The sequence below is a fragment of the Anas platyrhynchos genome, chromosome 15 (genome assembly GCF_047663525.1).
Source record: "Anas platyrhynchos isolate ZD024472 breed Pekin duck chromosome 15, IASCAAS_PekinDuck_T2T, whole genome shotgun sequence".
NCBI lineage: Eukaryota > Metazoa > Chordata > Aves > Anseriformes > Anatidae > Anas > Anas platyrhynchos.
The window spans coordinates 15,201,000-15,226,611 of record NC_092601.1 but is presented as its reverse complement, the minus strand read 5'-3'; the positions used below and the strand labels follow the sequence as shown (position 1 = coordinate 15,226,611).

The following is a 25,612-nucleotide window of genomic DNA, read 5'->3' as shown; positions in this document are numbered from 1 at the left end:
TCCTCTCCCGGCTCCACTTGCTCGCCATAATCTTGAATGCTGCTAGACTAAACACGGGGCGAATTGCTGGTGTGAAAGACCTGAGTATCAAACACACTCGAACCGCACAGACTGCAAGGTCTCCAGCTGTGGTACTCCCCGAAATGTGCGTGTGTGGGGAGCAGGGAAGGAGAACAGGCACTGCCCCACCTCAACCTTTAAAACAGGCAGAGCAGGCACAGTTAAAGCAGCAATAGGAAAAACATATAGGAAAATAATTATTTGGCAGAAAAAAAGCCTGCCTGAGCCACGCTGCATTTTCCTGAGTCAAAGTAAATCCCATCAAGAGCCAATAGGACTAAAAGCTGTTAACTTACCATTGACCTGCCCAGTGAGCTATTGAAATCCAGAGGCTACCCCACGCAGAAAAGCATTTGTACAGTGCTCTGGAGCACGTACCACACATCCTGCAACATACAACGTTTTGATTGCCATGTACTGACCTATCATATACGCGTGGTTTAGATTAAAGACAACTAGCATAAACCAAACCCCTGTACCAGATGTCCAGTGGAAGCAGATATTTAATGGGTCAGTACCTTCTTGCTGGCCCTGCAGCAGCAACCCAAACGTTTGCTTAACTTGCCTTGTAACCACAGCCTGAGGTAGCAAATAACATAAACATTTTAATTGCTGCAGCCATTAACCTAAATACACTTCCAGTAATTCTTGGTATCCGTCTGGCACAAGAACTTTTCCAAATCCTTAGGACCGTGCTTGTAGTTGTAACCCCAGGAAAACCAGAGGCCCCAAGCAGACCAGTGACTCACTGGGGATCGGGGCATGACCCAGTTGCAGAACGAGGAACGGAAAACCCTTTGTGTCGACATTTTCACACTTGCAGTTATCTCTGTTCTCAGAAAAGGCACCACAAAGGCAACCCCAACACATTCAAGCATGTGGGTCTTATTTGTATTAAACTGCTGTTGAAACAATCCAGAAACACAATCTGCAAATTGCTTCCCTTCCTTCTCTTTTATTTTTAAACCATTCATTTTGAGAAGTCTCTTTTTATATTTTTTTTTTTTTACTCACAGAAAACTTTGCTGGGGAAAAACCTAAGATTTGTCACAAAAGGGAAGGGAGCCTTAAAATCTTCTGAAGGAGCCACGGCTTTGCCTTTATTTAATTCAACCCCAGTTGCTTCATCAATGCCCCGATCTTAAGAGCAGCTCTGTAGCACACAAGACAAAACCAACCCCGTATTCACTGCAGAAGTGGAAATTCTGCAAACTGTGGTGATACAGCTCCGAGCTAGAAAAATCCTGCTGAGAATCTAATTCATCACCATCCCATTTAGGATTTCTGCTCCATCCATTTGGGATGGAGCTGGTGTCTGCTACGGTGGGCAGTGCAGCATGAGCAGCCGGCTCAGAGCTGCTCCAGAGACCTTGCAGGGACCCAGGCGGGCTCAGGATTTAACTCTGGAGGTGATAACAGAGTGACAAGAAAATCCCAGGACATGGCTGGGGGCTGAGGATGCTTCCTCCTCTCCGTCAGCGCCGTGCTGGGAGCGCAGCAGAGCCCCAGTTCTCAGCAGTGGAAGCCTGATGCAGGTGCAGAAACGCAGTGGAACAGCCGAAAACACAATGAGACAGCCTCTTCCTGTCTTTTCTTGACCTCATCCTTTCTCAAACCAAACACTGCTGTTCTTTCAGGGGGGAAATATCCCCCGTTGGTTTAGACCAAACAAGAAAAGAAGAAAAACAAATACAAATCCAGCCCCGGCTATCTTTGGGTAGATGTCTAAATAGGGCTGGGAAGAGCCATGCCTGCGCCACGTCGTCAAGCCGTGCAGCTGCTGGGCAGAGAGCTGCAGCAGCAAAAACAGCTTTAGAAATGCCTTGCCAGGGTCAGGCAGCAAATCAAGCCAAACACATCCATTTTCCCCATTTTTATAGGGGAAAAATGTCGGTTCAACCTCCGGTCTCAGCGCTGTGCAAAGACACGGAGGGCACCACATGAGATCCCGGAGGTAAACACAGAGTGTCTGCCTCTCAGGAGACAGAAATTGAGAAAAGGAGAGAAAAGCAGATTGTCTCCAGCTACGTGGCCACGTTCACCAACACCTTAACCCCATCCCGATGGGATTCTTCGATTCTCACCACTACACAGGTCTACACAGCCAAGGGTCCTGGGAAAACACTTGGCTTGTAGACGTCCGGGTGGTATCACGTCTGCAGTGTGGTGACTGGCTTGTCCAAAGCAAACACCAGCTAAAAAATAAAAATATCACAAAAAATATCAGGCTCGCAGTTAAAAACAAAGCAGCCACTTTCCATGTGTTCTCTCACTAAATAGTGTCACTGTAAGTCAGAACACTTGCACCAGGATGTTCCAACAAAGAATCTGTCTCTGGCAACTGGGCTGTATTGGAAATTTCCTTCCAATAGGCACCGCCAGGCAGGAGCTAACCCTGACAACAGCAACCTAATCTATGCTGAAAGCTTTTTCCTGTATGTTGAGGGACGAAAAAGCAAACAAACAACAACAAAAAAAGCAAACAAAGAAACACCTTGTCCCTAACTGTCTTTTCAGGCTGAGCTGACAAACTCAAGAGCTAGATTTCAGCTGGTATCTCGCTTCCAAAGGCGAGCTTTGCACGCAGGCTGTTTCCCTATTACAAATAAAAGGAAAAGCATTACTTCCAAACCTGCAGACTTTCCAAAAGTGAGGAACTGCATCCAAGCACACTGACCTTTTTGCTAAGCTCTAAAAAATGTAATAAATGCAAACTGCAACAGCATCTGGAGCCGGCCCCAACATCTTGAATTCACATTCTCACTTGCTGATGACAGAAACTTTGCTTTTTTTTTTTTTTTTAAACAAAAACAGCAACAACAACAAAACACACTATGACCACAACAAAAAAACAGATTTGCTTCCAGAAACCGCTGCCTGGAGCAATGGCTGTGCTGGGGGACCAGTTTCGGGAGGTGAAGGGGACTTTACCCCAGCAGCTTCATCTTGCTGCTCTGCCTCCAGCTGGAGCTGCAGGGTGCCACAGAAACGTGGCTAATCCTGGTCTTACAAAGGGCTTTTGGTTTCACACTGGCTCCTAGCACCCTGCCTTTCCCCAGGAAAAGCAATATGCAATGCAAAACCAATCCCAGAAATGCCTTGTTTTGGCAGCACCTGCTGAATAGCTCCGAGTCTCACTATCCACCACGCGTTATATTCGTTCCCTCGTTGCAGCTGGCAGGCAGGTCTTGGAAGAAAAACCCGACACTATTTTGAGAATTCCAGAAAAGGGCCAGAAAGCTCAGATTTGAGGACTTTAAAAGAGAAGAGGGAAAACCAACACGATCCCGACTGTACCATTTCTGAGCAGGGATTAGCAGTAGCTCCCAGCCCCACTAACTGGGGACTCACTACAGGGGCCCGGATCCCACAGCGAAGACTGGCCGCAGGCACTCAGTTCCCTCTGGCTGCTGACAGTAGCTGGAACAGGAAAAAAGCAAGCTGGCCTGGGGACACAGAGCTGGAGGGACACCCACACCCACTGCAATAAGCGCTGGGAGGTTGCACAACACGAGCATCTCCAGGACACAGCTGGGGCCCGCTCAGGAGGGCCGGAGGAGATGAAGCTGCGGTAGCAGGGAGGAGCGACCGTCCTAGAGCTGATGGTCCATTGCAACACACCAACCGTAATCGTGAAAAACGATCCTCCGCTTATAGGAAACAGAAGGCCAGAACTTGCCTGCATTTCACCTTACAAAAAGTTTATTGAATTTGCTTAAGCAGCTCAGATGTGCTCACCTGTAGCTTGATTCTGACACCTGACTTTATATATAAATACATACCTTCTTAAAAACACAATATTATGTAATAATAATCACGAAACACAAGTCCAGGTCATGTTGACCCGATGCAAAAACCTTTACCCAGAAGATCTGCCTGCCCAGAACTGGTATTGGATACCTGGGTTATGCCAGGTTGGGTCCCCACCATGCATGGCATTACCCAGCACTTGGGAAAGGCTTGCATACACTTGGTTCATCGATTTCCCATTAGCTAAAGGTCACTGAAGCCTTTGTACAAAGCTTTATACTCTCAGCATGATTATTCTAGGTAGCAAATACTTCTGATTTACCCAAGAGCCAAAATATATACAGTCTGAAATCAATAAGGCACGCAAAGGTTGAGAGAGGGAAATGGAAACAGAGGCACCCAATACCCCAAGAAAGGTCATTGGCACCTCCTCTCCTGCACGTCCATCCCGTCTGGTCACACCGCTTTTGTGGAACAGTTCTTCATGGTATTTCATCCCAGTTGGCACTTCTGATTTAAACAAAAGGGTCAGTTCATCCCTGCTCTGTTTTGTAATCTGGGGACAGCTCGTATGGCATGCTTGTGATCTCCCAAGCACAGCAGCAGCTGCACCACATGGATGTCACCTTCTTGCAGAGCCCAAGGGCTGGCAAAGCTGCAAGCCTTCCTGTGCCAGCACAGGCAAGGAGCACCTCAGCCCTCTGCTGATGCAAGCCTGCCTCTAAACAGCTGCTTGGGTGGGCTGAGTCTACGAGAACCACCGCCATTCAAAGAGCCACACCTATCCCAAATGTCTGACCCTGCATCTTGTAGCAGAATTCCTTGGATTTTGCTCATGGTGTTATGATAAGCTTTCATCGCTTGGTTATTCAATTATTTCTGCCGTGGCCCCCGCTCCCACTCTTGGAGAAGCACACAGGGCAGCTCCCCATGCTGCAGAGGATGGCCCTTGCCTTCTCAGCAGTCCCTCTTGCTCCTCTCAGCATTTACCCGCTCTGTAGCAGTCTCATTTTGTTTGTAGATGCCCTCAGTTCCCCACACCCTTTTTTTCCCCTCCAGAAACACATCCCCAGCTTCGCTCCACTCCCTGCTGACCACATTTTGGCCGCTGCTGTCTTTTTGACACACGTCTTGCTGGCTCATCGCTATCCCCCGCACTCCTCCCTTTTTTCCACAGAGGACTGTCCAGGCTCCAACCAAAACAAGAGGCAATCCCGGTCGCGTTCTCTCCCATCCATTTTGAATTCCTGCAGAGAATGACAGAGAAATAAACACTGAAGCTGCAGCTTCCCTGCCACAAAACGCAGCTTTGCCAAAGCCGTGTGTGATCTGTCTGCCCGGGGGATAAAACACGAGGTTCGTTAAGGCACTGCCCGGTGGGTCAGGAAAAGTCTCCCACATTTGTTTAATGGCTCAGACTGTTTGTTTAATGGTTCAGACAGGGATGGGAGTATTTTGGTATCGGTACGGTCTGGCAACCAGATTCAGCCTAATCTAAGGATAAGAACCTGAGACACAACTGTTAAACCCTTCAGTAGGTGAAAAGCAGAAGTCCTTCAATGCTCATGGACATCTTAGCTGGCTGAGCGCCCCCCAGCTCTTCCCTGGCCCCCATGGAAAGTCAAGGATAGGCAACATCTTCCAAGAAAAAAAAAAAATAATAAAAAAAGACACTTTGTTCAGAGGGATGGCACGCTCTGCACCTCGAGCTGCCTGGAAGCCAGCCAGGGACGGAGCGGGGCGGCCAGCCACGGCCTCCATGAATTTCCTCAGCTGAGTTCTGCCCATGGACCCGTGCAAGCCCTTGAGCTCTCCGAAGGGTAAGGTCTTCATGAATCAATACACGTATTTTTCATGCCAACAGCCTCCAGGCTCACCCTGTGGCACAAAAAGGCTGGATTGGGGGGGGGTTGTGTGACTTTTATTGCTGAATGCTGCAGCCGAGGCTCTCAGCCTGGGCGCTGCTGAGGCCTGCTCTGCCCCGAGGCCTCCAGGCCTCCCGCAGGCACAGCTCACCCCAAAAAGCCCCCAGAAAGCAGGTACCTCCCGTTGCCCCGGCACGGGGACAGGCAGGAGACAGCCTCAGCAAGCAGCAAACAATTAGCAGCACTGCTAATCAAAAACACGCTCTCATCTGTCTCTAGGCCTGAGGACACGGGCAATTGTGAGAGTGCCTGGGTTTGTCACGGGTATTGACATCAGCTCCCGCAAGGGGAACTCCGAACGCTCCCCATCTCCCAGCCCCAGGGGGTCATCATCTCTCCCCAAACCCCCCCACCCACACCGCAGTAATCTCTGGTATTCTGCAGCAGCAATGCATTTTTCAAGCCCAGGGAAAGGCTCAGCGAAAAGCCCACAGAAAGCTGATTGCTCTCCGTCGAGCAGCGTGAGAGCTTTCTCCAGGGGGCTCCTGTGCCCCAGCTGCCAGTCTGGAAATGGTGAGAGCCTGAATCCTTGCAGCCTGGTACCACCAAGCCCCACACATCGCCTGCTCGCTGCTGGCCTCTTGCAACCCCAACTTGTTCCCCTGGGCAGAAATGCAGCATAAATAGTGGCAGAGGCTGCAGCCCCACTTCAAAGCCTCCTAGAGCAAGGAAATAGCAGCTGCAGGTAGGGCAGCTGGGTTTTCTGAGTATCGGAGAGCAAGGAAGGCCCCAAAAGGTTTTACTCAGGGTGCCCAAACTCACAGCCAGAGCATTTTGGTGTGGAAACTTCCTTCTCTCCCATCCCAGCATCATACCGCTGATTTCACATCTCCCTCCCAACAGGAACCGAGCTGAGCTGCTATGACTTCTGCACTTCCTTTTTCTTTCTTTTTTTTTTTTTTAATTATTTAAAGCTTTCCCTGAAATATGCACAACCACAAAAGCAAAGATGAAGCGAAAACGAAGCGGGGCTGGGAGGACATTGGGCTGCTGCAACAACTCTGCGGGAAGGCGCTGCGGCACGTCGGGATGCTCCAGGGGATGCTGGAGCCGAGCTGCAAAAGTTCTCGAGATGGACCCCGCTGCCACGGGAGCCGGGCTGGGAGCTGCAGCCCGCCTGGCAGCAACAACACTGCTCCTCAGAGCCCAGGAACAGCAAATGGGTTTCAGATGGGCCACTGAGGAGCTGCCACAGCCCCGGCGCCACTCGCAGACCCAGCGCCTGCAGCGAGCGAGCCGCTGCCCAGCATCGCCGCCAGGTTCCCCCGCAGCTGAGCACTACCCAGCTCCTGCAGGAGCCAACACCAGCCTCTGCAGGCCGAGCTGGATCCCTGAGTAAAGCAAATAGAACAGAAGGGCTGCCTTAACCCTGCTTCAGACCCAGGCATCATTGTCTTCATTAAATCCCCATCTTTCTTTTTACCCCTACCCAAAATGGGAAGGTTTCCTAGCGAGCTCATGGGCAAGCCCTTAAATTCCAGCCACCCCAGTTGCTTGTCCAGTCACCGCACCCCACACCCTCCCTGGCACCGTTCTGCACCACGGCCACACGTGATCCTGCCAAGTCACCGGCTTTCCCCGCACTCCAGCTTACATAAAGAGGAACAAACTCGCTTTTCTTCACCACCCTTTCAATGCTGCCATTCATCCCTGCCCTCCACCCTCCCAGTGCCACCTGGAGGGATTCAAAGTGCACAGCCAAATCCCTCCACAAATTATCTAAGGGAAACTTTTTGCCCCATGGGTTGTCCGTGGGTGATGGCTCTACAATTTTGTCCCAAAATGTGAATTAAACAGTTAAAGCAAAAATTTCCGAGATGCAAAGGAATCCATGAGTTAAGGACTCTCCGTACCCTGGCAAAGCCATGCCACTGCTCAAAAAGCAAAGAGCTCTGAGGCCTGACAGCCCTTCCCTGGAGCATGCAGGGGCTGTGGGGACAGGTCACATACCTCGTGATGTAGAGGTGAGTACTGCATCGAACAGCAAGGGACCCCATCTGTCAAATGGCTGCACAAAGACTTCGGTTGTGACGCTGAGCAAGCACAAAAGCTGGTTGCAGTTCCACCTGGGAACACCTCGGTCAAACCCCGGGTTATTTTTGCATCTGCACTTCGGTTCTGCCTGGTTGGAGACACCGGGCTGGCTTTTGCCAAGTGGTCAACCCCAGGGAAAAGGAAGCCAGAAGGGGAACAGGACATAATTTTGCAGGCTGAGCATGAAACGACAAAGCCAGGTTTATTTAGACACAAGTAGGCCACTTCAAAGCATTTTTCTATCCCTTATAAAATCAGTACTGGCATCAAAGCCATCTAAACTCGGGATTTTTAGCCCCTCTCCTGACTTGAGTCCAGCACGGATGCATACTGCCTGCCTTTGCCAGTCATTCTGCCATTGCTTGTCAAATACCGAATTCCAGCTCATTTAGAAAACCAGGGAGAGGAAGCACAGCTGGTTTGAACTCTTTGTCCTCCCCCTCCCCAACCCCTCCACTTTTACATCATCAGAACCGAGCAAGAAACCCACAAAAAATGCACATTCCCGAAGCCGGAGGCTCTGTCCCAGTTCTGGCAACGCAGTGGTCTCACCACAAAGCTCAGCGCAGCCTGGATCGCCTTGGACTCCGTAACAATACATTCACAGTGGTGGAAGGGTGGGGAGGGAGGGCTTCAAAAGAAAAAGCAGCGAGGAACAAGCTATTTGCAAGCCAGAAGCCACCCACTGCAAAGCGACCCTCTCCATCGGAGCTTCTTGCTCCTCCCTGCAAGCGTTTTGGAGCGTGGCAAGGGGAAGCACAGAGAGCTCTGGCTGGGTGTGGGTCTGCAAAGATTGAAATTTCTTAAATGTAAAAGCAGGCTGGACTTGGGTGAAAGAGGGAAAGCATGGAAGACAGCCCTCTTGAACCATCCTTACCACCCTGACCACAACTACCGAGGGTGAAGCTGCTGGGGAAGGAGGAGCCTGCAGGCAGCTTCCCAGACCTTGCACATGGAGCACGATGGACCTAAGAGTGACTGGGGTGGTATTAGCACATAATGCTGGAATTTACCCACTTTGCCCAGCTTTGTGGGTGGACACAGGAGGGGGGTTAGCGCAGAGTCCCCTCTCTGAGGTTTGCAAAGGGAGGGAGGGAGGGTTTTTTCTTCTCCTGCTGTTAAAATTACAAGGCAGATGGAAAGAGGGGATGCTCTCCCATCATGCAGCTGCTGGGTAGATTTGCAGCCACCCTGCGTGTTCTCTGCCAATTGCACCACCACCAAAAATGAGAGTCGAGAGGGGTAACACCCTGCAACCAATTCCTCCTCTGCCCACAACAAGCGACTTACAGCCGGGGACCATGGAAAGATGCTCTTGCTCTGCCTTGGACAAGCCACAGCCATGAATCACAGGGAGGCTGCAGGTGAGGATGCAGCTGCAGCTGCTTTGCAGGACGAGCATCACGGGGGGCACATGGGCTGAGCACAGTTCAGAGGGGCAGGAAGAGACAGGGCTCGGTCAAGAGGCGTAGGGGAAGCAGCTGGAAGGAAGTTTGCACAGCTCATGCTATGCTGCGCTTGGCAGCGCATCTGCGCAATGTTCCCAGCTGCCCACGTCTGCAAATACTAAACATCAATTAAATTGAAATTAAAAGAAAAAAAAATAAACACGTTGTAATGACAACAGCCTAAAACATCCATGCTGTATCTTTGAAGAGCAGGATGAACCCGCCCTGAAGAAATGTAAATATCACAGGAACCGTGAGACTCTCGGGATTACTCATTACAGGAGACGAAGAGTCTCAACATTTTTCTGTTTTTCAGCGATTAGCTTGTAATTGAAAAAAAAAATGAATAGATCAACACTTTTCTATTATTAGTTTTAAATAATGACTCAGAAACAGGAACTTCCTTTTTCCCCAAGCTGTGAAGATCTAAGCACTAAGAATCAGATCATGGCTTCAGGCTCATTTAAACTGCAAATATCTCTGCAGAAATTACAGGAGAGTGCTGTGAATACAATGAGAAACAGATTCTTTGCCTCCAGCATAACTACTTGCTATTACCTTTCACTTAAAGATTAAAAAGCTTGATGCAGCCTATTTACCAGGAAGAGAGCACTATGCCAAGACGACACATGTACAGAGGTTGGAGAAGTAAAGAAATGGGGAGGAAAAGTCATGCCTGCTGATGGCCTCCGAGAGAAACTGAGAAAATGTAGCTCAGAAGAGCCTGCCCAGAACACAAAGCTGCCTCACAAAGCCTGAACCTGGGCTTTAATCACTGATACCATTCACAGCTCAAGAAGTAATTAAGCATTTCAGCTCTAAAGGAGTTCCCTGCCCAATCTGCAACGCAGACTGTTTTTGCAGAGCAATTCAGAGAGAAGCAGATTCAGCTGATTAGATACAAAAAGTGTCTCTAAAAGCATTAATTTCCTTTGGGAAGCAGCCCACAGGCTCCTAGCACAGTGGGCAACCATCACTCCTGCAGCAGGTCCCAGCGAGGCAGATGATTAAATCTGCATCAGTCAGTTGGTATAAACAGAAATGCAGCGGATGAGGATGCAGTGTCACAAGCAATAGTCAGCACTCTGAAAACAAATGAATTTTGAAACAGCCTTGGCACACATCAATTGAAAGCAATCTTTTGGGGTTTTATTCTTTCTGGGATAAGTATCTGCACCCCTGCCCCGTCCCCTTAAAACACTCACAGTGGTGGGGGTGTAACACAGCAGTGACTAGGTCATGGAGCAGCAGACCTCAGCCCCATAGTGCAACAGGATGAACTGTTCCTGCCTCAGCTGCTGTGGTGTAGAGCTGCGATGCTGATTTTTTTCATCCAGGAGCATGCTCTGCCGATCCACGTTGGCCACAACCCCCAAAAGGACCATTGTGGGAGATGCAAGGCATGGAAGCAGGGGCTGTGCAAATATGTTTTTGGAAAGCAGAGCCCCTCCACCACTTTGCTGCAAGTGGAAGCAGTGCAGGGGTGCTGGGCTGGCCACGGGTGTTGGCATCAGTGCTCCCAACAGCCACTTCCCTTCGGCGACCCCAGCTGCGAGCATCACCAGAGCTCTAGTACTTTTCCAGGGACATTTGGCAGAGTCAAAGAGCTGCCCCAGCTGCATTGCATCCAGCTCAGAACAACCGTGAGCAGACGTGGCAGGTAAAAGGCACTACTGACAAACCCAGCTCCCAAAGAGATTCGAGTGCTCTGCCAACACCACACCTCCAGCACAAACAGCCCCGAGACAACACAGAGAGGCAGATGCACCACTTCGTTTTTTTTTTCTTTGACTTTTTGTTTTTTTATTCCTTCCTTTCCTTTGCCACAACACACGCTTCGTATTAAATATCTTAAATATATTAATTTTAAAAAAGTATTAATAAAAAGCTACTGAAGGACACAGCTGGCAGAGTGATCATGGGCAGCAACCCATTGCAAACATGGGGACATTAAAAAAAAAAAAAGAAAACCCAGAAAACAATGATAAAAAACAGGCTTTTTTTTTTTTTTGCATATGCACAGCTGGCTGGAATATCCTGGACTCCAGCATTATTGCAAAAATGGAAGGGGAAGCAGTAGAAAAAATATATTCCATTGTACCAACCTGTACGGGGAAGGGAGTTAAGAGCAAAAATGAGGAGGCTTTAAACATTTTTGGTATTTCAGATGTTCCCTCCCACACCCACAGCCCAATCACTTTTAGTCTTTAAGCAAGTTTTCTGGCTTGGGGTAGCCAAAGAGTACAAAATCTGCTTCATAAAGCTTGTAGAGCTGCTGCCTCCAGGCCAGTGGGATTTTGGCAAACCAGTCATCCTCCCAGCTGCTGGCAGTCCTGTTCCTGTAGCTGGGGGGGAAGCGGAGCAGCCTGTCCACTTTGAGGAGCTGCAGTAGATAAGCAGCATCCTCATCCAGCGTCTCCAGCTTTCCAATAAAATCATAGTCTATCTGGCACGGGTGGCACAGCCGGTAAACCTGCCTCCAGTGCTCGTTGAAGGGGGCCATCTTCTCTGTCCTGGGATCCAGTAAGTACTGGATGAAGTCAGAAAAGGAGACTCTGAGGCCTGCCCCAAAGGCCTCGCTAACAGAGGTGGGAAGGTTGGTATGGTTGGAGTACAGCTTTAGCATGGGGACGGCAAAACGCCGGTAGAACTCCTCGTTCTCCAGCTCAAATTTGCTGCGGAAGGCAGAGATGAGGCGGACAAAAGGGTCCCGTACGAAGAGGAACTTCGTGTACTTCTTCAGCTTGATCTTCATGAGGTGCCGGGAGAACTTCCCGTAGCGACGCCAGAATTTGTTGAAAGTCAAGTGGGTGCTGGTGTTGTGAACGTGCTCCCGCGGGATATCCAGGGGGTTTCGGTAGGGAACCCCCTGGTCCAGCAGGCTCTCGCTCAGCACGATCATCACCCGTTTCCAGTTGGTGCAGGCCACCTTGGGGACGTAACAGTAGATGATGCCGTGGCGGTCGTCCACAATCAGGTGGTTGAGCTCATAGTTCGGGATGTCATCAAAGGAGCGCTCCTTGGTGGGGAAGGCGAAGCTGGAATTGGCACAGAACTCCCGCAATGTTCTCTGCCTCTCTATCTGCAGTTTCTCCTGGTCCAAGCTGTTTCTGGCATTGTGTGTAGACCAGTCGTAGCCCCGTACGTTCTCCTCCAAATTGCTCACCACAGGCTTGCTGGAGCCCTGGACGAGCAGCTGCTCTGTCTTTCGGGAGGTAGAGCTGTTCTGTTTCAGGTTTGAACTAAGCAGCTTGGCCAAAAATTCATCCACTTCTGGCAAGGCTTCCCAATCTCCACCTGCAGTGATACCAGGGATGGCCCCTGGGGAGTGAGGCCTGGAAAAGGACGTGTGCAGGTAGAAGTGCGCCGTTCCCACGTTGTCCCAGTACACGATGATCAGGAGAATCATGAAGATGGAGACCAGCACCACAGAGAGACGGAGGAGCCGTGCTTTGGTCATCCTGACAGCTACTGCGATAGCTGACTTTCACTTGGGTTCACCTCCGGCTTGCAGAGTGAGGGTTGGGATCCAGCATGGTGCTGCAGACCAGGAGCCTGGAAAGATACCAGAAACAAAGTTAATTGATCCCTTAATCACTCCGTTTTGGAGAGAATGACCTTGCATGGGGCTGACCATCTGGTTCTATACAGGAAGAGCTGCGTGCTCCGCAGGTACCCATAGGGACTACACGGAGAAGCACTGATTCTCCTGGAGACAAAGCCTGACTTTCCCTCCTGTAGGTCGTCCCGTGGCAGTTTTAATAGTGTCTGGCTCTACAACTGCACAGATTGGGTCATCAGACCTCAAAGCATCCTGATAGCTGACTACAGCCTTTGTCTTCTGCTTCAGCTCTCACTAGCTCCTCCTTCCAGGGAGGACAAAAAATTGCATTTGTCCTGTGAACCAGGGACACAGTCAGGAAGGGATTTTGGGGCCCTCTGAATCCAGCCTGTAACTGACTTGAAAGCTCTGCGTTTATGGCCAAAAGGAGGCATAACAAGTTTACTGGTTTCCATAGTAATCTTGGTTTGTTCATCAACCTCAAGCTTCTTGAGTCACATGATTTCATGAGAAGCTGTTTTCATTTAAAAAAATAAATAAAATATTAAGATTTCAGGCCTCAAGTTTTCCGAGAGAAATCTGAGAGTATTCCAAAAATGCAACCGTATACGGAAAGTACACAGAACCAACTACCTTTCAGACCTCCTTGATTTACAAACATCTCAAATACAACAGGAGGAAAGAGGGCTTGAGCCATGACTTCAGCATCTGGTATCACACTGTGGTCTTGTCTCCCCTGTGAAGATGCTCTGCTCCACTGTGCTGAAAACTAGGTCCTTATCAGAGTTATAAATACGTAGCCGAAGATGCCAGTGCCTGAGTGGCTAAACACAGCCCCTGTTGACAGAATATCACCGACTCAACACACTGTTTTATCTCATCTGTGTGAAGGTACCCTGTAGATGTCACTTCCACCATATTTCTTGATAGCTACTTCATTTTATCAAGAACAGAGATTACACAAACAGTTTTCGTGTGAAAACTCACAGGGACACAGCCCCGATAACAGCCAAGCATCAATAAAAATCTAGAAGAACGATTATTTTTAACTGAATGATTTCTGAGGCTAACGATGCTCTGGTAAATCTGTCTGCGTCTGGCCTGTGTGTTGAGCCAGTACCTCCCCGTAGCTTACCATAACTGATGTTTCTGACTCACTTTTCCCTCACAGCTCTTGATCACCAAAGACAGGTGAGAAATCACTGGTAGAAAGGAAGTGAACAGAATCTTTCTTGGGGAGCAAAGTGATTTTCTTATCTTCAGCCAGTCCCATCCCTTCACTGCTGCCCGGTGCTTCCTTGCTGCCTCCCAGCCCCTCTCTACCTGCAGGTTCCCCCAGGAGATGTCTCCCCATCCTGCCGCGTGTTTTCTGCACTGTGAGGCTCACTCCTCCCATCACCAGCTGGGGGAAAAGCTGAGAGCACCTGGCTGCCACAGGTGAAGCATCTCTGGGTGCCTGACAGAGGGTACAAGCAGCCAGACCTGCAAGAAGGAAACAAGGAACGTTTCCAGATAACTTCTCTTGGGCTCACACAGATGATCCATTTACCCCCAGCTCTGTCACAGGACCTCACATAAATCATTTAATCTCCGTGCCATTGGTTCTCCTGCCAAGGGCACCCATTCTACCTGTTTAGCTCCTAGGTTTGTCCAAGCACCGCAGGACTAAGGAGCAGGCACTGACAGCCATGGGTGAGTAACGCAGCGAAGCAAGGAGCAGCTAGCTGATGTTTTGAGAGAACCCAAGGTCAGCCGTTTGACACAAACCCTCTCTGCAAGGTTTACTGTGAAAAGCCAAGTGAAAATGTGGCTGCTCCACAATCTCCCTCTCCCCTTCAAGCACAGTCCAGCCCCCGATTATAAACCCAGAAGAGGACATACAGATCTAGGACAGGAGTTGCTCTTTCTGCAAACATCCCCATTCTGTTTAACGGCCTCAGCACAAACCCTACCAGCATCAGCTCTGAAAACAAAACCACTTTAAGCAGCCAGCAGCCTTGAAATGCTTTTCAAAATGAGGACTGGGTCTCTCTTCCCGCCCTAGACTGGAGAGATCATTCCCCAAAAAGCTGACATTCACACACAGCTCTTGAACAGCACCAACCCCACACCACATGGGGATGCAAAGAACCCCGGAGTCCAGGTCCACAGAAGAGCTGAGCCCCGTAGCCCCCACTGGGCAGTGTGCTCTGCTACTCTGAAACTCACAGAAGCATTAAATCACTGACTTGTCTGAGGGGCCATCTGCATGGCTGTGCTTACGCCTCAGGGATGCCAGATTTTAACAAGTCCTGGCTTCAAACACTAGACCAGAAGCATTGGGCCAGGATTTACTAATGAACAGGAGTGGTATCAGATACGGTTATATATCAAAGTATCGGCTCAGTTTGTCCCAAAAGACATAAAATGCAGAAGCGAAGGTTTGGGGTTTTTCCACCCTGGTGTATTTATTTACATTTTGGAGGTGGAGATTGCCAGAAATTCAGCGTAGCTGTAGCCTGCCACGTGGTTTCACGCTGCAACACCAAACACTGCGTTTCTTGGAGTCAGGCTCTTATTCTACATGTTAAAAGGAGCTGGAGGAACTGTGCAGACATAACACACAGTACCCTGCAGAGCAAGAAGCAGGTATTACTCAGCAGTAATTCCTTGCATTTATCTAGTTAAGGCTGAGCACGGGTCAGATCTGAGAACAATCACCCAGAGAGATGAGCACAGAGTTAAGGAAGGGGAAAATTATATACGTACGTCAGCACTTCAGGCCAAGCATCTCGGTCCAACAGCAGAAGATAATGGAGTGGTGCTGCCAAGCCTGCTGCTTGGCACATTCCTGGCTTCGCATTTTGCCTGAATCTGTTCTTGCTTTTGAGACAGCTAGCTGCTCAGCACAGGGAATGCTTCCTATTCTGTATGAATACGGTACCCGCTGCGCACCAAATCCCTAACGTACTGGCCTTCCAGCATCGCTCAAGACCTTGAGGGTGGCTGGAATAGAGCGAGTCTGGAAAGCTGCAGAGAGCATCCCTTTTTGCCATCCCCATACCCCGCAGCTCCCACAGCTTCGGGCCGCGCAGCAGCCTGCCAGCATTCCTGCGAAGCTGTCCCAGCCCCACGCAGACAGATCACCCTCATGGCGCTGATGGAAGCGAGCGAGGCGCTGTGTGTGGCAAGGCAGGCACATGCATTCCTTTGGGAAAACGGAAGGATGCTCTTCGTTAAAGCCACCGTGCTCACACAGCTTTACCCAGCGCACCCCAAGGGCTCGAGCCTGCTTTCCAGGACGCAGCACACAGGCCTGCCAGAGCATTCGGCTTTCCCAAGACACGCAGCAGTGAGCAGCACAGAATCAAAATGACTCCGCTTCCACTGACTCTGTCAGTGCCAGAGAGCAACCCTGGGAAAGAACAATAACGCAACTTAATTTCTCCTCCTGAGAAAGCTGCTGCAGAACACAGAGTTACTCTGTTGACTACGATACATCCTCTTTCCGAGCACTTCATAAAAGACGCCAGATTGAAAGCACAAATTAGAGGTCTCTGAGCACATCAGAGGGAATGTGCCTTCATCCTCCCCTTGCCAGAATCAAAAGGAAAAGCCTCCAGGAGAAGCCAAGAATTTACATTCAAGTTTAACCCAAAGTCACCAGCCAACAAGAATGTGCACCGGGATGCACACAAAGCTGCTTCTGTGACACGATGCCGGCAAACTGGGAAACAGACCAAGTGCTATAATCATCCTGCACAGCCTCCTGAACAGCCATAACAGGATTATCTCCAACCTGAGCATGGCCTGGGTGCGAACCAATGACTCTTCTCTCCATCCCAGGCCTGAAAAAGACACCAAGGTGCAAGGTCACTGCTGGCATCCTCTCCTATCACAAGCTGCCATGTCAAATACCTCTCTAGATTGCTCAAACTCCAGTCTAAAACCAGAAAGGAGGGGGGGGATGCATCCCCAGCACTCTTATTGCAAAAGCTATTGCAGATCCATCTCCTTGGGGATTTGGAAACCTTACTTGCACTTCACAGCCAGTTTGCAATCGTTTGTTCTCAGGGCAAACGGCAGCTTAAGTAATCCCTGTCTCTTTCTTCCTGTCTTCTCTACAACATATCCGTGCAGTGACTACATTCTTTCGCTGCCTCTCTTCGCAAAAGAAAGTAACTCCAGATCTGCTCGTTCCCTTGCTGGAGCAGTAAGGTCTACAGAACATGAAAGAGTGAGCATGTACACGTACAGGTACATACTAGGGACAGTGGACATAATCCCAATCTGTTAACACCAATAGTTTCTAAAGAACTGTGCCTCCAAAGGCTTCAGCGCAGCTTCCACCTCTTCTCTCTGCTCTGTATTTCCCCACGTTTGCCCTTCTCACACTGCTCCCAGGTCCCTCTGAGGACTCACAGGCCACAAATCAGGCACTAAGCACCCGCTCACCTGCTCTAGGGCCCATTCATTCAAATGCAGGAAGCTACAAGATGTCAGATAGCTTGTTCAGGCTTTGGCTGCTTCTGAAGGTACAACAGGGAGGAAAGAAAACTTTTAAAAACACACCAAAAAAACTTAAACCAACACTTTCCTTGCAGCACCTTCCTTCAGCAGCAGTCACTTGACCCATGCAGCCTTCTTTACGCATGTGTAGTGGCACACTGCTGGTACTGGTTAGGCTCAAGCAGTAAGCAGGCTCCGGAGCAGGAAAACCAAACTAACCTCTCTGTAGGTGCGGAAGAACGAGCTCCTCTCATCCATAACAAAACTACAACGCACTAAGAACCAGAAAAGAATTTCACACACTCGGCCATCACTCAACAAATTGCTTCTCCAACAGCTTTCCAGTATCTGGTGTACTTTGCAGACGAGGGAAGTTTTAGTCCATGTAATATCATTCACTATCTACACACGTGCATGCTGTAAGAAAAAAAAAAGTGCTTGCATTGCCTGTTTTACCCCAGCTTAGCACATGTATGCTAGAGACCAGCAAAAGAACATCTTAATCAAGGTAGCCGTGCCAGCACCTCCCCTCCCACAAAGCCTGGTTTGTACAGCCTTGGCAGCGCCAGGCTCCTCTTTTTTAGCACCCATTTTAGGAAACTGTCCCCATAACCATCCTTCTACCCCTTCCAGCAGGGAACACGCCGAAGGCAGCCCGTTCTGTCCATTCACTCGCTGCATTTGTTGTGAGCCTGAAGCACTCCCACAGCTCCCGGCCTTAACACCTGCGGAAGAGTCTGAGCGCGTCCCGGTGCCTGCAGCACAGCCCTGGGACAGCTGTGGTGTGCCAGCAGCAGCTCCCTGCAACTCACCCCATCCGCGTCTGCTCTGGGAACGCTTTATTAAAGCGCAGCCTTCTCCTGCTCGTAGCCCAGCTCTGAAGCTTTTCTCTTTTAAAGTTCAGATGTGAGGGCTGGCCGTGCTGGGTGAGCCATGACCGCGATGGGAGCCGCTCCTCCAGGGGCTCTGCTCCCAGCCTGTGCTCCGGGGGCTGAAGGTGGCGGGTCCTGAGGCGGCCGGGACTCGGGGCACAGCCCGGGGGGACAGGGGGACAGGAGGGGGGACAGGGGGACAGGAGGGGGGACAGGGGGACAGGAGCTGCCTCAAAGCTTGGAGATTTGGTGGGGGTGGAGGCACCGAGGGGAAGGCGAGCGGGGCCGTGCAGCCCTACCTGCTGCCCGGGCTGGGCGCTGATGGGAGAGCGGGGGCTGCTGCTGGCGGCGGGATGGAGTCACCGGAGGGCCCGTCCGTCCCTCTGTCCGTCCCTCTGTCTGTCCGTCCCGTCCCCACTGCAAGCACCGAGCCCCGCGCCCTGAGCCCGGCCCGCCCCCGCCGTGGGCGGCTCCGCGCTCACCTCCGCCCGGGCGGCGGCGGCGGCGCCTTCCTCCTCCTCCTCTTTCTCCTCCTCCTCCTCCCCCTTCTTTTCGCCTTCCTCCTCCTCCTCCTCCTCCTCCTCCTCGGCCCTCTCGCGAGACGCCGGGCACCGGGGGTCCCCCCTCAGGGCCGCGGCGCAGGCGCCGCTCCGCCCGCAGCCTTCAGGGCCCGGCCCCGGAGCCGTGGGGGGGGACACCCGGGGAAGGGCTCTCGGCTCCCCTCAGGGCTCCCCGAAACGTGGCCGCCTCGCCAGCTCGTCCCGTTGGGCAGGGAGAGGCTGGGGGAGCGTTGTTAGCCGGGGGCGTGCTGGTAGATTGGTCACAGGCAGCGTGCCCGTGGGGGAGTGTTTGGGGAGAAGGAGCGAAGCCTCTCTTGTGACAGCACGGGGACAGGACAGCCAGAGATGGATGTGAGGGCAGTCATCCTCGTCCTGACATGAGCACAGCATCCTGAGGCATCTGTGTGCTGGAGCTCACATTTACATGCAGCCACTTGAAGCTTCTTGAGGGGAGAAAGAAACTGTGCAGCTGCTTGGGTTCTGTCCCACTGGGCCCTTTAGAGCAGGGCACAGCACGGCTAGGAAGTGCTGCTCGAAAAGCCCAGAACAGCTTCAACTCCCTTTTCTGCTCCTACCCGTTGTGACCAAGAACCAAATCCCCAGAAAAGGAGCAGGGCCCTGCTTTGTGCAGGAGCTGGGTCTGGGACGTGGGCTGGAGCCTCGGTTATAGCAATCCTCCAAGCTGCAAAGCACATTGACGCATTCCACCTCTGAGATCTCAATGGCCAAGTTTTACATTTATTTGCATAGGCTTAAAATATAGGTTTTACAAACAGGAAAATTAGCACATCGTTAGTCCCGTGCTCTTTACAACAGTCATGGCAAATTATCAAACCGTTGTTACGCAACCCCCATATAGAGATGGAGCCTCAGTGCCGTGCATTAGACTCAAACATGCCAGTCTCTGCTTCAAATAGCTCTGAACACTGCAACTTTTCATGGTGATTCAGCCCAAAGGTATTTAGTGGAGATGTGTGCACTTGGAAAACTTGATTTTCCTTCGTTTTTGGTCCTTCAGTGCCTGCAGGTCACGTGAGGTCTTGTAAATAGCGGCTTGGCTCGAGACTGGCTGGCCTGGGTTTGTTTTACACACACACTGGGTTTATTTTATCTGTCAGCCATTTTTTTATATCTTTGTTTAGGTGAAATAGATAAGCAAACAGACAGGTTTTCCTGATCGTTCTATTTTGCAATTGCACCTCTTCCTGCTTCTTCCTGTTTAATTAGGAAAATCAGCCGCCTTCTTATGCCAGTTTATGCACTTGTATTGCATCTCACTTCAACAGTTTATGGCATTTTATAAACAAAGTAAAATAAGTTTCCGTAGCCCTGGAGTGAACTATCCCTCATCTTCTGAACAGGTAGCAAAGCAAGAGGCTGAGGGATAGGGAAGGTGAGCGGTGTCACAGCAAGTGAGAAAGAGCACGTAGGAGAATTCTTTGCGAGTGCTGCAGCTGTAAATATGTTCTTGAACTGTTTGAGAAGTGCATGGACCTACCAGAGACTGGCATCTTAAACACTTTGGCAGACCCAGGAGAAAGCACTTTATTTGAAACATCTTTAAAAAGTAGGAACCCGCTTAAAAAATTTAAAAAGTCCCTTATGCTGACTGGAGATTTTATTTTTTTTTTTTTCCAAAAATAAAAACATTTCAGCCATTGACCTCCAGGTCACCTCTTATCAGGGTCTTCACCTATCACCATGCTGCTTCTCCTGGCTGCAGTCCGATCCAAAATGCTACTTAGGTGGAAAAGAGCTTAGAGCAGTGTCTGGCTGCTCTCACAGCCAAACATCTGCTCACCCAAACAGCATTCCAGGCGTGCACTGCACCTCCCCACCTTACAGCAACACACGGGGACAGCAGGGAAGAAAACCAAAGGTGTTTCTCAGGCATTTACATTTGGTTTGAATAATCAGGGAACCTTTTGGGCGCATGGGTGGCATCCACACCTTTTTCCTGGGAGAAAGGCAGCTTGGGCTCCACGCTGACATCTGGGAGGAGAACACTGCTGGGAAAAAGATGTTTTCCTCTTCTCTTGGACTCTGTTTACACCTTAGTTGTCTTTAATTAAAGCTAACAGCTACAGCACGCAGTACAGAAGAAAGACTTGAGGTAGGGGTATAGAGAAAGCCACGTCCAAATGTAAGGTCCCTCTCTGCTAACCTTCCCTCTGCTTTCCAGCATCACAACACAAGCTGAAATAGATTTTAAGGCATGCTACCCCTGCACCCACTTCCCTTACTTCTGACAGTCCCCAGACTGCACTCCCTTAGGGCCAGGAGCAGTCCTGCTCCCCTGGTGACTTTTATCCAGTCCTCTGCTCCTTCCCCACATGGGTGAAAAGCCGCTGCTTTTGGCGGCTGCTGGCACCATCTGCAGGCCCTGCACAGGAGGGAAGTGAAGAACTCGACCAAGTTTCTCCGCTTCGGTTTGAGTCTCCTTGCTGGTCAGAAAGGAAAGAAGCGGATTGCCATGAGCTCAGCAGAGGTGAGATCTGCAAGGGCCCGAGATTTGCACATCGTTGTCTTGAGAATTTCCCAAGGCAATGCGTTCAGTGGAAGCAGTGCATTGTCACATGGCTGATTCAGATTAAATTTTGTACTCTGAACATGGATTAAACTAGGATTATGAACACCTCTGAACATGTTATTTTCTCTTCCTAAAAGGATTTTTTTTGGCTAAGAGGCTTGACAGAGTGTAACTCATTCTGGAGTATTGCCAATGTCATCTGTTGGGGAAAAAAAAAAAGGCTTCAGACTTGGCTGTAAAACAGACACCCGTGTGACTGCTTTCCCAAGTGGACAGTTTGTGTTGCATTTACAGCTCTTCAGGTTCAGACGGTAACAGAGCAACTGCTGAAGAATATCCTAGTGCCTTTTGAGCCAGCTGCCTGCTATTTCAGGTACTCACCCTTGATTTGCTTCTGTAGGACCCGTCCTTTGACAGGCAGAGTTGCTCTCCTGAGCAATGCCTCCTGGCAGCACTGGTGGTGGAGTCCCCTCTACCAAAACCAGGGAGAACTTCTTTATGATTGCAACAGAGCTGATGCACGGTGTCACCAGCTCTTCTGTGGCCCCTGCCTGAATGGGGAGTGATAGGAATTGGTACTGCAATTGGTGCTGTGTTTCTCTTTATGTAAAAATCACCGTAGCTCCACTGTGCCTGTGCCTCCTGCTCAGTCTGTTCCCATCAGGAAGAAACACCCTGTGGGAGTTTGGTTTGAGAGATTGAGATCTTCTCTTTCTGGCTGTCCTCACAGCGGGGATCTCCCAGCCCTCAGCACTCACCTGGTTGGGGAGCACAGCTGGCCCCCAGCTGCAGGCTCTGGCAGCAGACTCCTGATACTTATATTGATTTTCATCCAGCTCTCAGGGGTGAATTGGCCCCTGGACACCTCATTTTGAGCAAATCCTCCTCACATAAGGCAGCTGAGGAGACTTCACTCCCAGGGTCTCTGTGTTGGGCTCTGGAACAGCGACTGGCTGGGATGAGGGAGATGCTTTTGGTGCTGGCAGCAATTCCTTCAAGGTCTCCAGGCTCACAACAGCAGCGAAGTGTGCAGCTGGCTTTTTCCTGCGGGAACCTAGAGAGGTGGGGGAATGCAGCCTGGGAGTCACCTGCCCTGCAGCAACACCAGCCAGTTTCCACTACATATAAGACAGCTCCGTATCTGCTTTTCATCCAAAGCTCCTATACTTTTTCCCTTCAAAGCACTTGCAAGCATTCAGAAGGCAGTGTATTGGCCTGCAGCTCTTGTTGCCAAGCTCAAGCTCATGGGGCCTGCAGAGCAGCCTTAGCACCTCCTGCTGCTAATCCCTGCTGATTTGTCTGGGTAAAAGCCCCTCTGTCTGGGCAGCTTTTTCCTTGGCATTTGCTAAGTGCTGCTCCAGTTTTGACTGTAGGAGAGAGATAGGAGTTTGTCAAGGCAGCTCAGCTTCTCAGGATAACAAAGGCATCTTAACAAATCTCTGCTGTGCCCTTTATGCTGAGATTAAAGTAACATCTACATGAAGTATTTGGCTTACTCTAGCGGCAGCCACCACGTTTCAGTCAGGGCAGATACAGCTAGAGGCAGAGCTCTTGCACAGAGGAGCAAACAAACTTTAATATTAGTTACAAAAAAAATAATAACCAGAAGCAATTAGCAAAACATTGAACAGCCAGTGATTTTTATCCTCAAAACATCCCTGCCAGGGGAATATGGGAAGAATTAGGTCTCTAGTGGGCAAGCTCAGAGAGAGGATTTGGGATTTTCCTTCACCCTAAAACCCACAGGGATGGAGGCAGGATGCAAATATGAATGTTCTCCTTCTGTTCCTTCAGCAGCCCAAGGAGCCCAGCTGCAATACGTGTGCCATGCTGCATTCACAGTGCTAATCCTAAACCTTGAGAATCACAGAGTTAGGTTGCTGCCACCCTGCCCCAAGCACCACTGGGCAGAGATCGATCTTCTGGTGCTTCTTCACCTCCACACTACTCTGGGAGCCAGCTGCTTGGTCCCTGTGTGCATTTCTTCGTGGGAATCCTCTTACTTCTGCTGTCTCTTGGATTCAATCATGTGCTTAATAAATCTATTGTGTCTGCATGTGATTATATTATCAGCAATGAATAGTTTTCATTGTTACTGCTTTTGTGAGTATTAGGAGGATGCTGCATTGTAGGGACATCTCTTCCCCTTTCCTACCCACCAAAAAGAAAAAGATATCAGTTTTCTGTCCTCGTTGTCCAGAAATAACCTTGGGTATTGGTAGCAGAGGCTTCATATCTCATCCGTCAGAGGACTTGACTATTTTTCTTTTATTCCTTGCCAGATTCACTGACAAAAGGAACAATCCCTGGGGCAGAACAATCAATATTTTAAAAGCTTTGCCCTGCCTCCCTCGTGACTTTTTAAAATGTATCACAATGGGCCACACAACCCAGCTCCCTTTCCTGACGCAGTGTTGGTGCCTGTGATGACGCAAGCTACAAACTCCTCATTTCTCCATAACAAAACACGCTTCTCCCTAAAAGTCATGACTTTCCACAGCAAATACCACCCCTTGATATCAAAGCTCTTCTTCTCAGCAGCAGGTTTGTGTAATTTATTGGATTTTAATGTTGGGGAAGATGGTGAAAAGACTGAACGTGTTGTCCCTGACTGAATTCTGGGAAATTCCCAAAAAGCAACAGAGAAAAGCCAGGGACCTTGTGTCCACAGGGAAAACACAAAATCACAAAGAGTGAAAACCCTGAGTAGATCGTTGCTCATCATCCTTCACCCAGTAAGACTTCTCCTTTCATTCCTCCTTTCTACAGGTCCTCAGTTCCTCTCCCAGCACCAGCAGTCCCCACTGGGACATCCCCCACATGTTGCCCTCCAAACTGCTCTCGTCCATCCATCACTCCTTGTGTTCTGCACCCAGGTCTGTACCAGGCACATAATCCTCTGCCTTTCCATTGATCTGCCCCCTTGTTTTGTCCCTCGTATTCCTCTTCCCATCCACCACCCTCACAATTTGCTTTCAGCTGTTCCCTTCATCCGTTTTCCTTCTCCTCTCCCACTGTGTCACTCACACTGAGCCTCTGCTCCATCCTGCACCAACCCCCTGAAGTCTGCTCTCCGTTCATATGCTGCATCCTCCATTTCCACGATGCTTTTAAACTCCAGCCCCACTCCATGAGCTGTTTGCTCATTTACCTGCCTTGATGCTTTCAGCTTGATAGGCACAGCCCAAGGTCATTCACAATTCTTCAAAGGAGGTGCTGGCAGGGCTGAGGTGTGCAACCAGGCAGTCCTGCCCTTGTCCCCTAATGAGTCCTGGGGGGATGTGACAGCACTGTGGTCAGCACGGGGTGATGGGGGTGACGGGGGCTTGCTGCTCGGTTGTAAATGCTGTGGCTGGGCACCCTGCAAGCAGTTCATTGAGATTCTAGCAGAGAATCCCAATTAGGAGTGAAGGAAGTGCTGGTAAAAGACCATTCATTAGGCCCTCGTTCCGTCAACAGCAAAATCAATAACTAATTAACTTTTTACCAAAAGGAAAAAGAATTTTTGAAAGAAATTCACCATTTCTAAAGGAATGCTGGCAGCTTCTCCATTCTGCCTGCAGCAGAAGCCTTCCGCTTTTCTCCATCCCTTCTCCTCCCCGCCATCCTCTAGAGAACACATCTGTCAGGCAGCGTCAGGGGTAGCTCAGCACCGAGCCTTGAGGAAAGGTTCGTAAACAAAATTGTAAAGGATCCATAAAATAACCAGTGTAGCAAGAAGTGTGCCCGCGACCTTTCTGATTTCCTAAGGGATAGATGACTTATGACAGCACCATCACTCTCAGTCACTCTTCCTCCTGCCCCAATAACACCCAAATTTATTGGCCAATTTCAGCCAAACCTTACAGAAGAGATGAAACACTCAAAGGCTGTAAGGTTATAGAAATAACTGCTCACCTGTGCAGCAAAGCCCACTCGAAACCCCAAAGGAGTGCTCCAAGCCAGATAAAGACAGCACATGGAGACATTCAGGGACCATCTCTTGAGAACTGATTTGGGCAGTAATACCAGCAACAAGCACACCAAGCTCCTCGTTGACCCACGGTGTACGATACCTTCAACAACCACGAGTTTGCAGTCTTGAAAATCGACAAACTGGGTGCAGCTCCCCCCTTCCCACTCAAGGCCTCAATGCAGTTGCCCAGAGCCAGCAGCAAGTGGTTGATGTGGGCTCCTTCTTTCACTCCTTTGCCCTTGTTCTGGGTCTGGTTGGAGGGTGGGAAGGGAAGGGGGACAGAAGGACAATGTACACATTTCACAGTGGTGGCCCTGCTCTTGGAGAACACGTGCAGCATCGCCTGGGTCAAGATTTAGATGTCAAAGCAATGTCTCCAGCAAAGCCAACCTGAAAGCACAGGATTAAACCCTATACCAAGGCACAGA

The 25,612-nt window shown here is 50.0% G+C and overlaps 1 protein-coding gene across 5 annotated transcripts; it reads right to left on the bottom strand.

Annotated features, from left to right (window-relative positions):
- Positions 1-3,744: 3,744 nt before the first annotated feature.
- Positions 3,745-18,749, bottom strand: CHST12 (carbohydrate sulfotransferase 12). 5 transcript variants are annotated; one of them, XM_038187010.2, is made up of 4 exons: positions 18,439-18,719; positions 17,487-17,684; positions 7,686-12,772; positions 3,745-5,057 (listed from the first exon to the last, which is right to left on the bottom strand). In XM_038187010.2, exon 3 carries the CDS (start codon positions 12,675-12,677, stop codon positions 11,418-11,420), a length of 1,260 nt encoding a protein of 419 aa, XP_038042938.1. In that variant the 5' UTR covers positions 12,678-12,772; positions 17,487-17,684; positions 18,439-18,719; the 3' UTR covers positions 3,745-5,057; positions 7,686-11,417. The 5 variants fall into 5 exon arrangements, with proteins under 5 accessions (XP_038042938.1, XP_038042937.1, XP_027324893.2 ...); XM_038187009.2 differs by lacking the exon at positions 17,487-17,684 and having other exon boundaries at positions 18,622-18,749; XM_027469092.3 differs by lacking the exon at positions 17,487-17,684 and having other exon boundaries at positions 18,439-18,718.
- Positions 18,750-25,612: the final 6,863 nt, after the last annotated feature.

Excerpts from the sequence above, each read along its gene's own strand:
- CHST12 (XM_038187009.2), bottom strand. The coding sequence starts at position 12,677 with ATGACCAAAGCACGGCTCCTCCGTCTCTCTGTGGTGCTGGTCTCCATC.